This window comes from Montipora capricornis, chromosome 10 (assembly GCF_036669925.1).
Source record: "Montipora capricornis isolate CH-2021 chromosome 10, ASM3666992v2, whole genome shotgun sequence".
Taxonomy (NCBI): domain Eukaryota; kingdom Metazoa; phylum Cnidaria; class Anthozoa; order Scleractinia; family Acroporidae; genus Montipora; species Montipora capricornis.
Window position 1 is genome coordinate 22,607,666 of NC_090892.1, and position 13,413 is coordinate 22,621,078.

At 38.2% G+C, this 13,413-nt stretch overlaps 1 protein-coding gene across 1 annotated transcript; it reads left to right on the forward strand.

Annotated features, from left to right (window-relative positions):
• The first annotated feature begins 4,023 nt into the window (after positions 1 to 4,023).
• On the forward strand, positions 4,024 to 12,807 carry LOC138018400 (forkhead box protein N4-like). Its single transcript, XM_068865017.1, has 4 exons — positions 4,024 to 4,675; positions 4,773 to 4,815; positions 8,946 to 9,132; positions 10,201 to 12,807. Exons 1-4 carry the CDS (start codon positions 4,041 to 4,043, stop codon positions 10,605 to 10,607), a joined length of 1,272 nt encoding a protein of 423 aa, XP_068721118.1. The 5' UTR covers positions 4,024 to 4,040; the 3' UTR covers positions 10,608 to 12,807.
• The last annotated feature ends 606 nt before the right edge of the window (positions 12,808 to 13,413 follow it).

Sequence of the window (13,413 nt, forward strand, 5' to 3'; positions counted from 1 at the left end):
GGTTCCTTTGATGCATATGCAATGTGATGGATTCCAAGTGATCTTGGATCAATGATCTTTTTCGGATCATCCCAAAGAAACGCTCCCTAAGATGTGATTGGATGCCACTGAAAAAAGGAAATTGCCAATTTGGGAAACTTTAAGAGGTTTTTTTTTTCCTAGGCCCGAATTAGACACTTTAGCAGTTGCTTCATGTGAGTGGCACACGTGATTGATTCATTAATGTACACGTGCACTTGTAAAGCTCCAGAGTGAAAAAAACACCGAAATCAAATTCAGTTGAACGCTTAACTCCAATTCGACCTTGTCTTTGGCTTAAGAAAGATCGAAGTTTACTGTTTACCGTAAACACAGAAAGTTAAACTTGCAAAGGAGTGTCTTAATCCGAAACTGTGCCACTGGTTGGGTAGAGCTACCCTTTGCCGAAGCGTAGCCGCCAAAAGGGCTGTTCATCGGCGCGGTTTGTTTTATCGTAGGCTGCATCACTGGCAGACTAAAGCGTCGGTTCAGTTTACAGCGGTTCAGTTACACGCGCCCCTCAACGACTATTTTTCATATATCGAACGTAAAATTTATTTGGACGTCAATCAAGTGTTTCAATGGCGATAATTCTGTTCTCTTGGCGGCAGTTGAATTCGTCATGAAAACATTTGATTGACGTCCACCTAAATTTTATTTTTGAATATGAAAAATTACCGTTGAGGGGCGCGTGTTACTGATAGCCGCTGTAACTGTAATTTGTTGAAGATGAAAACCAAAAAAAAAAATGGAACAAATGACCTCTTGCTACGGAAATGAAAGTCAAAAGCTCCATCCATACCTGTCCACTAGAGAATTCACAACTATTTTTATGTAAGCGATTTTGTTTCAATATTGATCACCATTTTAGCCATAGGATAGCAATTTGACAATGCAATGCAAAAAGAATGTGCGCGTTTTGTCGAACGCATTGAGTAAGCGATTGGTGTCCCCCAGCCAACACCAAAGGAATTTTTTGTAGTGATCCAAACTCTCTCGCGTCGTTATATCGTTGTTGAAGTTTTTTTGTCAGTGAACTATACAAGTGTACTGCAATCAACTTTGTCGCCTCAATAATGCTGTTGTCCAGACTTAGTTTAACGCAAACCTCCATAGCACAAGAAAAATGGTACAAGACTTGAAATAAACGTGCGTAATTTTCCTTCAACGGATATCACCGTTGGTTAGACAAAACGTACTTTTTATTACATATCATCCTGCGTTTCCTGTTGCCCAAAACTGTTGAGTCTCGTTACACCGGTTTTTCTTTGGATGGACAGCCAACTGCATGAGCCAAATGTAGCTTTAAAAAATTCATTATTTGCTTTCTAATGAGTTTGTCCAATGCGCCCATTATGAGAGGGATCTATGACTGTGTGAGTGTATGGGTCTGCGAGATCTTAAAACCTCTTTTGCTTCTTACTGTGGATCTATCCTCCCACCTAAAAGTAATCAGCGGCATGATGACTAATTTATCATGGTAAAAAACGACAATTTTGTTGACAGAGAACAAGAATTTACCGGCATTCGGTCGAGAAAGGTATAATATGTTTAAAGCTTGACAACATCACGAAAACGGATGTCTGGTCAATTAAAAAAACTTGTTTATTCAAGATCGATGGGCGCAGGAAAACGTCAGAACTCTTAGTCAACAAACCAACAACTTGTGCAATAAAAAACTTGAAGGTTATCGAAAAGGAAAAACAGAATATTAAATACTTTGTCAACGATATCTTTCTCCCTTGAACTTAAGCGACAGGCGAACTGTGAGATATATACTGACGCAGTTACGAAACCATCGCGTTTCGTGAAATGAATGCCCTGCCGGACAACTAACTGAAACGAGGTAATGAATATTGTGGCTTCAATCGCCAGAGCGCAACTTAAGCGGAATCAGGAAACCCAATTAACACGACGTACCACCTGCTCGAAAATCACCTGTTGAATCCATCGAGTCCTTTGGTTCCGTAATGAATAATTCTCCAGTATTCAACAGGTTTTGATCAACAGCTCTTATATAATTTATTAACACCCTAGCTGGCTTGAGAATGGGATATCTACAGGTATATCGTGGGGTAATTTGTACGCTGCTGGGAGCCGATCCGGTTATTTCTCTTTCTGTATCCGATGTCTTAAAGAAACGTTTCCTTGTTTTTTTCGTGATCGTTGCAAGCAACAATACATCGAGTCTCACCTTCCAACGTACGTATTCGCGGTTAATTTCTCGAAACAGCTCTCTAACAAGACATTTCAGAGGAAATCGCCAGGGTGCCATAAGAACCTGAAAATTTAGAAAATGTATTGCTTGGCGAAAGGTACCAGCAAAATAATGGAGGCCGAAGTCAAAATTAGGAACATTGCCAATTTTCGGTTTTTATGTTTATTATTTCTTTGCCACCGCAGCTAGTGTAGCTTAAAATAATAATTTTAAAAAATTGAATCGCTATAGTACAGTACGGAGACCTTGTTGGTAGAATAAATTAATGGATAAGAATTAGGAGAGGGAAAAAGCAACTCCATGACACGAATACTGCCCCAGAACAAGCTACGGATATTCACATTACCTTTTTTCGATATTTAATAATTATTACCTATTCGACCGGCAAAGAGAAGTTTTATCGAGCTATTCTGTATATGAATAACATTTAGCTTGCAGGTTGAGATTAGATGATAAATTCAGTTCTTCGAAACGTCGAAGAGTCTGTCTGAGACAATGAAAGTGTACTGGCATATTGGTCCAAAGTTATCGCAATAAGATATATGGAAGATTTGAAAAAACACCTGTTGATCGTGGACTTTGGCCTGGAGACGACACAGTCGAAAATTCGTTGGGAAAGAGAAAAACGTACGCAACTTTTTAGCCTCTGAAAGGAAAACTAAATTGAATTTTTCATAATGAAAGGCTTACTGTCAAATTGAGCGTCTGTTTCACAGAACACTCAGATTCGTAGAGGTCTGAATTTTTGTCCAGTTTTGGCTCGAGGTATTGTGTCTTCGCTTTTGTTGCGGTTTATTTTTGAACACACGAGTAAGGTATTATAAACCTGGCATTGACATAAAGGCCCAGGGGCCCCCGATCGCGTTTATTTATTCCAAGACAAGCGCCATCTGAAAGGAACACACTTCTTTTCATTGATTCCCTGCTCCCTAATTTGTAGACATGGTCACGAAGAAAAAAATCGTTTTTCCCAAAGGGTTTTGGAAGAAAACGCTCACGTCGGTCTCGAGATTTAAAATAAATAAACGCATAAAAACGCAAATAAATATATTGCGACTTTATTCGAAACCGCCGACCGCCTTCTTTTTAGACGTAAATTCCGAAAACTGACGATACCGCTTTTAGCGAAGGAAACCGCACTCTTTTCCTACACTCGTTGTTTACGCGCAGAGTAGCGAGCAGACAGAAATTATCCTCGCAAAAATGTTTCTTGTTGTTTTGTACTTGCAAAAAGAATTAAAAAAAACACAAAGACCTGGGATTTCACTGATGATTCATCCAAAGCGGAGGTGGATGACGAGTTCTTTTAAAATTTTTATTTGCTTTGCATATTTTTTTGAACTGTCGTCTTTATGCAAATTACCAGAGGCGCGAACGAAAACGTGGGGTGGGGTCATCCATTGTCAGCTCTTCAACCACAATGAATAAGTATTGTCGATTCGCATGAATAAACACGGATTTCCGTGAATTGTGTGCTCTAAAATCGATGGAATTACCGCAGAATCGTGCGTAAAATTTCAATCGCGTTAACTGGATAGCAGTTCAGGTATCGACAGAGGTTGTGGTGGTTCGTTAACTCTTTTAAGTGGGAAGAATTACTGGTGGTTGGACAGATCATGCAGAAAGAATTTGTATGATAGATGTAAGTCCCGAAAGTAGTAACTTGGCCTTATATGGATTAAGCCCTGGGGGGTTGTTATTCGTGGCAACCAATCAAAGGCTAGACCGCCATTTGTTAGCCAATCAGCGTCGATGAAAGGTTCGATCCAAATAGCCAGTAACTGATTCACTTCGAATAAAACCTATGTTCTCGTCATTTGCTCAGCAAAATATCACAACTAGTTATTCCAAAATGATGAACAGCAGTCCTCAAGGGCTGACTTTTTACGATACACCTGATTCGCTATCACTGCAAGAGATGGTGGAGTGCGATAGCCATGAAATGGACTTCAATTTGAACGATCCCTTTTTTCAATTGCACGAGAGCAGTATATTTCATGACACACAGCAACTCATGATGTCGATGAAACAAGAAAGGCTGAGGTCGGATTGTACGCCTGTAGGGGACTTGACGAATTTGCAGTGGCTACAAAGCGTTAGTATACCGATGGAGAAAAACGCATCAAGCGAGAAGCAGGTCATGGTTGATCCAAATACTGCGTTACCTGTCCAGTGGCCGAATCAGCAACAAGTTCCCTTGTCCCACACGCAAGTGAACGTAACGTCTGTTGCAACTCCGCAGATTCTGCAGGCACGTGCAGGGGAAACTAAACCGAAATCGTCGCATCATAGACCTAAAAACGGCATCAAAGGCAGCTTAAAATCACAAGACAAAGCCTATCCTAAGCCGCTGTTTTCTTACTCCTGTCTCATTGCGATGGCCTTGAAGAACAGCGATTCAGGCACACTCCCCGTCAGTGAAATTTACAAGTTCATGATGTAAGTTGCAATTGGCGCTGAAATCGAATCTTGCCATCAGGTTGCATTTGGAGCGTAACTGGAGGTTAAAAATGTTGCTTTTCTTTGCGTTTTGCAGGGGAAAGTTCCCTTATTTTAAGACTGCTCCGGATGGCTGGAAGGTAAGCGAAAAAATTTAGTAATCGAATCAGTTGTTCGCATGACTGGTGAAGTTTGAATTTAAATATACCCCTTTTCTAACGGTTTGGGCTTTTCTTGGTGAAGTCTCAGTGTTGTTGGAGATTTAAAGGAAAAGTTTGCCATTCTTGCGACACGTTTCGTTCGATTGATAAAATCTTCGGAAGCTTTGAAGACATTTCCAAAAATTTTTTTGTTTTCTTATCAACGGTTTCCTGAACTATGGTTTCCTCGCTGCATTACAATGGCTGGGTTCTGGCCAGCTGAGAGCAGTTCGAATCCTTGCAGAATTTCACGAGCTTGCTTACTTTTTCGGAGATTAAATTTTTTTAGAGAACGTTTCTTGCCGCAAAGTGGGAATCAGGTACATATCATGACCGGAGGTTTTTTCATTGCTTTTCATTCCCTTTCATGACATTTGGCTATATTCGTAATCGGATGTAACACAATGGCTTCGATGTTAGCCGAATAAGAGGTACTGAAAGCAACGACAGGACAAATATTTCGTTCGAACGATCATGTGTTCTGTTTCCTTGATTAATTTAAAAATACAATGAATCAAGGTACCGTTGTAAGGTGTTTGACGAATCATCGAGCCAAAGATTTAGAAGTAGCATCTGGGAGATAAATCGCGAACTGATTTTGCGTATAAGACGTGCAGTCAAACGTAATCGCTAATTTCGAATCGTTGCACTGGGATAATTACGATAAATAAAAAACCTAAATACGAGTTTCAAATTCTAGTTCGAAAAAACATCAATAAACGCTTATAGAGATGGCTCCAAAGATTTTCTTAAAACGAACAGCAAAATACTTAGGGTGGGGTCGGAATTTCTCAGAGGTCGTTTTGACAACTCCGTATGAATTCTTTAAATCGCTCGGTTCGAGAGTGGCCTGCCATAATATTTTTTTTTGTCAAAAACTGACTTTGAGCTTTGAAATACAAATTGTAGGTCTCAATGCCACATCAAAGTTACGATATCGATTAATGCGACAACAAAGCTACACCTGAAATTTTTATATCAGTTGCTACGAGAAGATTCCCAAACTTTTCCTCGATTTGCCGATGTGTATAATTCCACAGATTCGACAAGTTAGAGACCAATACAGACAATGAACATAAAAAGGAAATAATGTTATTTTTACGGGAAAGTTTTATTTCTTCCTGTAGGTTTCTCTTCCTACAACAGGTGGTTGATATTTTGAATAATTGATGTCATTCTAATTAAGGGCCATATTGCACACAAGTAGCTGCATATTTTTTTCCTTTTTCTGAATCTTTAAGGCAAGAGAAAAAAAGGTTCTGTCGACGTGATTAAATGACTAAACTGGTTTCTCATTTGTGTGTTGCTACGGCATAATTTAAGTTGCGAGTTACAGATTTTTTTGGGTTCTTTTCAGGTTGAATTATACAAATTTATCTAAATTTCTATGGGTAATGCAAAGAAATAATTTCCTGCTTTTCACCTTACTAATTTTTCGTTCTTCTCTAAGACACATAAAAGTCAACTTAAAATTTCCAAGCTCAAAGAATTGTGGTACATTTGATGGTGACATTTCTAAAGTAGATTTTTTGACATGATTAATTTCAATGTATTTCTCCTTTTCTTTTGTTCAAAATGATTTATTTACTTTAGTCGAATTTGTTTTGAAAAGAAACACAGGAAAGAATACTTTTTTGATTTGTCTAGTTTATACTGATAATACCCTTTCTTTCACCAAATTTGTCCAAACACTTTTTGAGAAAAATTATGCTGGTAGCAGTACACTATGAATGGGTTTTTTATAGGTTCTCTATATCAGTCATATAATTATTTCCAATACAAAGTTCAGAAAGCAGTCCCTGTTTTCATTCTATTTTCCCACTAAAGAGTTAACCACTCTGAATTGATAGAGATGTAATATGACAATTTATTTTCTTTTAAGTGGCAAACCTTGAAATACTGATAATACTTCAATTTTTCTCAACTAAGGAATTTAATCTACCTTCAAGTTGACATCAATTATTTAAAAGCCTTCTAAACCACCCTTTCGCAGATACATCACTGTGATTTGTGGGACCTAAACGAAAGTTGCGCACAACTAATTATGAATGTTAATTTGTAAATGAAAATAAAAGTTCCTGAGGTAAAGTAAAACAAAATTTCTTCATCAGGGTCTGCAACTGATTTTTTTCCTATTGTCTAATAGTAAAACAGAAAATATTCTGTGTCAATAACAATAATTTCCTCACCGAGTTACTCTGTTAATAATATTTTCTTTTTAAATTTACTGTGAGTATTAGGAAGATGTATATTGATATTATCATACCAGAAAAAAACCATCAGTCAATGGAAATTTTTGTAATAAATACAAAACAAAATCTTTCCGATTTCATGTCATAAAATTACTGTACCATTGATGACTTTGGAAATGATTGAGCTGTAGATTGTGAACTTTGCATCTAAGTATGTACGGTAGTTTTCTGCCACTAAGGTTGTGAAGCGGTGGGAGGCATGGTGGCCTCATGGTTAGTGTGCTCTACTCCAGATTGAGTGGTCCAGGTTCGGGTCCTGGCTGGGGACATTAGCTGCGGTTACACTAGCCATTTTGCCCTTGGGTAAGTGGCTTTTTCCCACGGGGAAGCAATTTTTTATGTGTGACCGATCTGCCCTAAGGGAAATTTCCTGTGGGAAATTTCCATGGATATGTCAAAAAGAACAAAAGAATTGCCATGACAGTTCCAGATGTAAGTCTTATGGTTAACAAAACCCTAAAGCGGCTCAACCAATCACAAGATTGCCGAACGTGAGGAAAATACATGCTGTGATGAACTGCGTAAACAACTGCGGACGTGGAAATACCCAAGCACGCCTTTTCTGGCCAGCAGCAAGTCGACGTCTAAATTATAAATTGGAGAGTTGCAAGGACTAGAGAAAGCGTAACTGAAGTCGACGTCTTTGTTGCCTTCTTAAAATGAAGCGATGAATCGCTGAACTTAATTGAGGTGGACAGTTTAAGAGAAGCACCGATCATGACAATTACCGAAAATAAGCCAAAGAAAAGTTTGTCGTTCAGATGTAGATCTTCGATGTTTACTTTTTTTTAGATCCTTAATTTTAATGTATTTTGTATTGTAATTAGTTTTTCAAAAACCATTTAGTGGAAAAACTAATAAATCTCATCTTGTCTTATCTTAAAGGTAAGTTTCCCACCAAAACAGGCCAACGCTTACCTTCCCCTTGGGTAATTTACAAGTGTGTAACCGCAAATGGAGAGTCGATCATAACCCAGGGTAAACCCAACCCAAGCCGTAACCCCAAGGTTCCCCATGGGCAAGAGGTCTAGTGTAACGGCTCCTACTGTGTTGTGTTCTTGGGCAAGACACTTTACTCTCAGGGTGCCTCTCTCCAGCTAGGTACATAACTTGGTACTGGCGAATTTAATGCCAGGGGTAACCATGCGATGGACTGGCATCCCATCTAGGGGGGGGGGGGGGGAGGGTAGAAATACTCCTAGTCACTTCATGCTACAGGAGCCAGGATAAGCTCTGGCCTAATGGGCCAGTTGGCTTGTAAGCAGACTTTACTCTTTTTACCTTTAAGGTTGTGAAGCAATGTTTTTGCAATAAGCATCCGATGGGCGATGGGGTGTGGCTCTTTATCCTACTGAAATGTGGTCTATTAAATCTGCTTGCCCTTCCCTCATCATCCCCATCAAAACCTCTGATTAAACAATTTTGATTGAAAGGATTGTGAGATGAGATTAAGTATTATACACCTTGAAGGAGGCACTTTCTGGATGAATATAACCAGGAATGCTTATCATTAATTTTACTGGAAAATTCAGGTTGGGATGACCAAGGCATAATGGTAAGCAATTTACCAAATTCACCAACCAACCAGACTAAATACTGTTTTAATTTGTACCAAATAGGGAAAAAGTGGAATATTCCTTTTTTAGAAGGAATAGACACATAGCCATTGTTTTGCTATACCACTGCCTTTAATTCCTCCATAAGGGGCATACTGGATAGAACCACAACCTTTCCTTTCCATTACTTGTCAGATTATATTGTGCAATAATATTGCTTTTAATGGTTCAATACTATTGTTACTTTTTTATTGCCTCATAGAACTCAGTCAGACATAACTTATCATTGAACAAGGCATTCTGCAAGTTAGAAAGACCACAAGGTGCATCCCAGAGGAAGGGATGTCTATGGTCGCTTAAACCTGAGAGGCGTGAACAAATGGACAAAGAGATCAGAAAGTGGAAAAAGAAACATGCTGAAGCAATCAGGGCTAGTATGGCAAATCCAGGTGTGTGTGAAATTTGTCATTAAGATAATATCATATCATAATCGAAAATGACAAGAAAAAATTAATAAACAAAGCAATTTTTGATTGCTTTGTGTTGAAAACATTGAAACACTTACATGTAACTTAGAAACAGTATGTAAATGTCAACAACAAAATAATCATAATTTCCAGTATGGAAGGTTAGGTGATCATGAAGGAAGCAATTGGTTTGTTATCACTAACACCCACTTACCCTTGTTCTGGTGGTAAATTGATGACATAGGCATGGGAATTTTGTCAATATTTAACAAAAGGATAAAGATACCACTCAACAGAGGGATTTCACGAGTCTAGTTGCTGGCATTACTAAACCATGAAACACCGAAACACTGAAACGAAACACTATAAAACACCATGTATGAGCCCACAATACATTGAATACTAACCGACAAAGGTTTGATTTAAGATTAAATATCATTGTAGGTCTAATTTGGCCTACAATGTTATTGCTTCTAATTCATTGAAATTAAAATTAGGATTCAGATTAAGACTGAAGTTAGGAGCAATAACTTCTTGGGCCTAAGACGATGTTTAATCTCAAATCCAACCTTTGTCGGTTAGTATTCAATGTATGGTGGGGTCATACATGGTGTTTTGGTGCTTTGTTTCACTGTTTCATTGTTTAGTAATTAATTTCCCCTAGTTGCTGCTCAGAATTAAGGGTACGTTTCCGAAGTCATGCATATAACCAATAAAACTTCATCTTCAAATTTTGTTCAGGGAAATTAAAGCTCAATACACTTTAAGGAAAATGCCCATACTCAGGAATTTCAACCATAATTATTGAAAATGGAGCTACTATGAACCCTTTTTTTCCAAAAAGTGACACTTCAAGATTTTGCTCTGTCAAATGCCAGTTGATTTTTAGTCATCAATGGAGGCAAGTTCAGGGAAGGAAGGGTCTAGAAAAGGTGTTTTAATTACAAAAACAGTAGATTCAAATTTCATTAATGGTACAGAAATTCCCATTGCTACCCATCACAAAAAAAATAATTCTGAATGAAGTGTTTTCTTGTCATTTTATCGTAGATGAGCTTAGTATTTCAAGCGATGATTTAGACAATTCTCCAGAGCAAATAATGACCCAAACAGAAAACTGTGAGGACAGAGCTGCAGCAGATGCTGCCAAGGAACTTTTTGGCAATGACCTAATCCAGGAAATTCAACACAATGAAGTCCTTGACTGGGATGACATTATTTCTCAAAGCACTGATCTACCAATCGATCCAACACTTAGTACTTGTACCAGCTTGCCAATCTCGACACAGCACATAAATGGAATAAACGGTTGTGACCCCATCACCACTACTGTGGAAATGGAAAACTCAACACACTACTTTGTCAATAGTGACGGCCAAGATTTTGACATCTCTGCTCCTTACATTTCACATTACTATAGCTTGCAACCACAACAACACATCAATGTAGGCTTTTGATTAACAGAGTATTCATTCTTAGCTAGAAAATAGTAAAAAATTCTTTGGTGTACAGAAAGAAATTGTCATTGTAATTCAAGGTACGAGCCTTGTAATAAGGTCAAGTTGTTTTTAACAAATTGTACTCGCAGTGGTACAAGATTTATTTGGCTTGGGAGTTACAGTAGCACAAGTGTTGACTTACAGTACTGTCAGCCACTGTGATGTGATGGTTTTTCCACTGCAACTATTTTCACAGGTGAAGAGCAGAACCTTCCAATTTTTACACTCCAGCAATTGAATCCTTGAGATGAGCCTTTCCATGTTATTGGTGGCAATATCAATATTAAATACTTCATTTCTCTTAAAAATGATCCTGAGTTTTTAGGCTATTTTTATAAACCTCACTGTGGATAGCAGTTGATGACAAAGTCAAACAAAAAATGGTCAAAAAGCAATTGTGTGGCTTTTAAAATAATCCAAGCGTAAGACTGCAACACTTCGGGGTTCAAATATTTGGTGCAACTTGAAGGCCTTGTGGTGGTTATTGGTGAATTGTTTCCTTTTAAGCCTGTGAAAAGTGCTGTAGTAGTTTTAAGGGAATGGTGTATTATTAAGGGGGCTTAATAACGATTTTTTTGTGAACTCAAAGTTTGCATCATTTTAACACTAAGCCTTCTTGTCAACCGTTGTAAAAAGTTATGCAACTGTGTACTTGGATAAACATTTAATATATAAGGTATCTGTTGTCCATCTTTATGTTCTGTACTTTATTTAATCTTATAATGGTTGAGCTTCATTTACACTTGACGCTTATTTTTTCATGACAAACTTGCTACGGAACTGTAAATGCTGCTCAGCAATCCAAACATAAGGTCAAGAAATAACCTGAAAGTTTATTCTCTGGGTATACATACAGAGAAACATAATGCCTGTACAAAGCTTTTTTAAACGAAAAATGTAACTATATTGTGGCAGGGCTAGCGCTGTCATCTAAGGAGCAGGCCCCACATTGAAGGTACATTGTTATATACCTAGACTTTTGCAAAAACAAAACGAGCACTGTGATTGGTTGATTCTTGGTCACATGGCCCTGATCAAATTCAAATACGCCACCAGGATACAATTCCCCAGTTGTTGCCCGCTCTGGATGTTTTGCTGCGATTGTTGCAGGAAAAGTCTAAACATATAACAAAGCACTCGGGAAAGTAATTAGTTTTGTTTTCCCTTGAGTCCTGATGTTTCCCTCAACTTTGTCTCAGGAAACATGAGGACTCTCTGGAAAACAAGATTAACTGTTTCCCTCGGGACCATACATTAAGCGTATAGTAGTAAAGTCTCGAAAAATTAGTCTCCAAATATTTCCTCTCTTCTGTCAGTTCTAAGTTGTAAAGTAAACTACATGTCTAGTATTTCACAATGATGTTTCTCGGTGAACATTAATTGGCATTTGTTGGCCGGCTACTTAGAATCAAGGAGTAATGAATAGCAGGGCTTTATATGTTCTTCTTGAAAAGACAAGGAGTCTATGACAGCTGCATCTTGGTACCCTTATCAATGAGTTCTACTGCCTCCCTTTACGTCCAGCTCCTTCAGCCAGTCCTGCTAGACCATAGATCAGTTAATCGCTTGTAACATAGCCATTCACTCCATCACACTTCACACATAGATTCTTAGAGCGCTTTCCATTTGACAGAACTGACCGGCCAGACCGGTCATTTGGAAGGAGTAACTCTACAACATATTCAAATTAACACACTTCGAGGACGATATATACTCCTCCATGCAAGTGTTCTTCAAATTGTTGCATTTTCTTTGCAAACTGACGGGTCTGGCCGGCCAGTTCTGACAAAAGGAAAGCGCCCTTAGATTCAAAATTTGTAAATAGAGACCACAGACAACCAGTAATTTAATTTTTTTATATTCATATTGTTTCCTGTAACGTACATTTCCTGTGATTTTTAACAATTTTGAGGAAGTAGAAGACCTATTTTAAACCTTTTAGTTCTTTAGAGCTGTACATGAAATATATGAAACAGTTCAAAGTCACTGTGGATATAAATTCAGATAATATAATGGTTAATGTACCAGTTGTAAATAGCATCATTTGGTAGTCAACTATTTCAGATTAAAAAACTGCTGGAATATGTAAAGCATTATTGGCTGAAAAACAGTTTGTGAAAGTAATTTCACAGCTGCCAATAAAGAAGATTTTAACATCTCATCTTTCCTGAATTCTTATCGTTAAAAGACCTGCATCAGATCTTGGTATTGCAAATTTTGCCTCATTAGCATAAACCCAACACATTCAAAACAGTCCTCCAAAATATTAGCCTGATTCTCAGGTAGTCCAGGTTGTGCAATCAATCTGGACTGTCTGAGAATCAGAATACCATTGAGATATACAATACCATACAATACAATACATACTTAATTGACCGCTTCCCATAGGGGTTTTTCAGGGCCAATGAAACACAATCAACGAAACAACAGATCACAAAAACTACAACTGTGAAGAATCCTAACTGGCCGGAGGCAAACCATTTGGCTGTTTACAAGTGCAGCTGAGAAGTTGAACCAGGGACTACTAGGAACAAATTCAACGAGTGGTCAGAGCCAGTCTTGAACCTGGAATCTCCGGATCGCAAGGCAAGCACCCTAACCACTGGGCCACACTGCCTCCTTTCACACCCGATGAAAATTAAAGCCTGATTCTGGTTTAACAACCACTAAATCCACTCAAAAACTGTCCCCTTTGAAACAGTTGAAATTTCACAAGGATGTATAAACAAACTCTGTTCTTTTCCGAAAAAAAATTTTTGTCAGC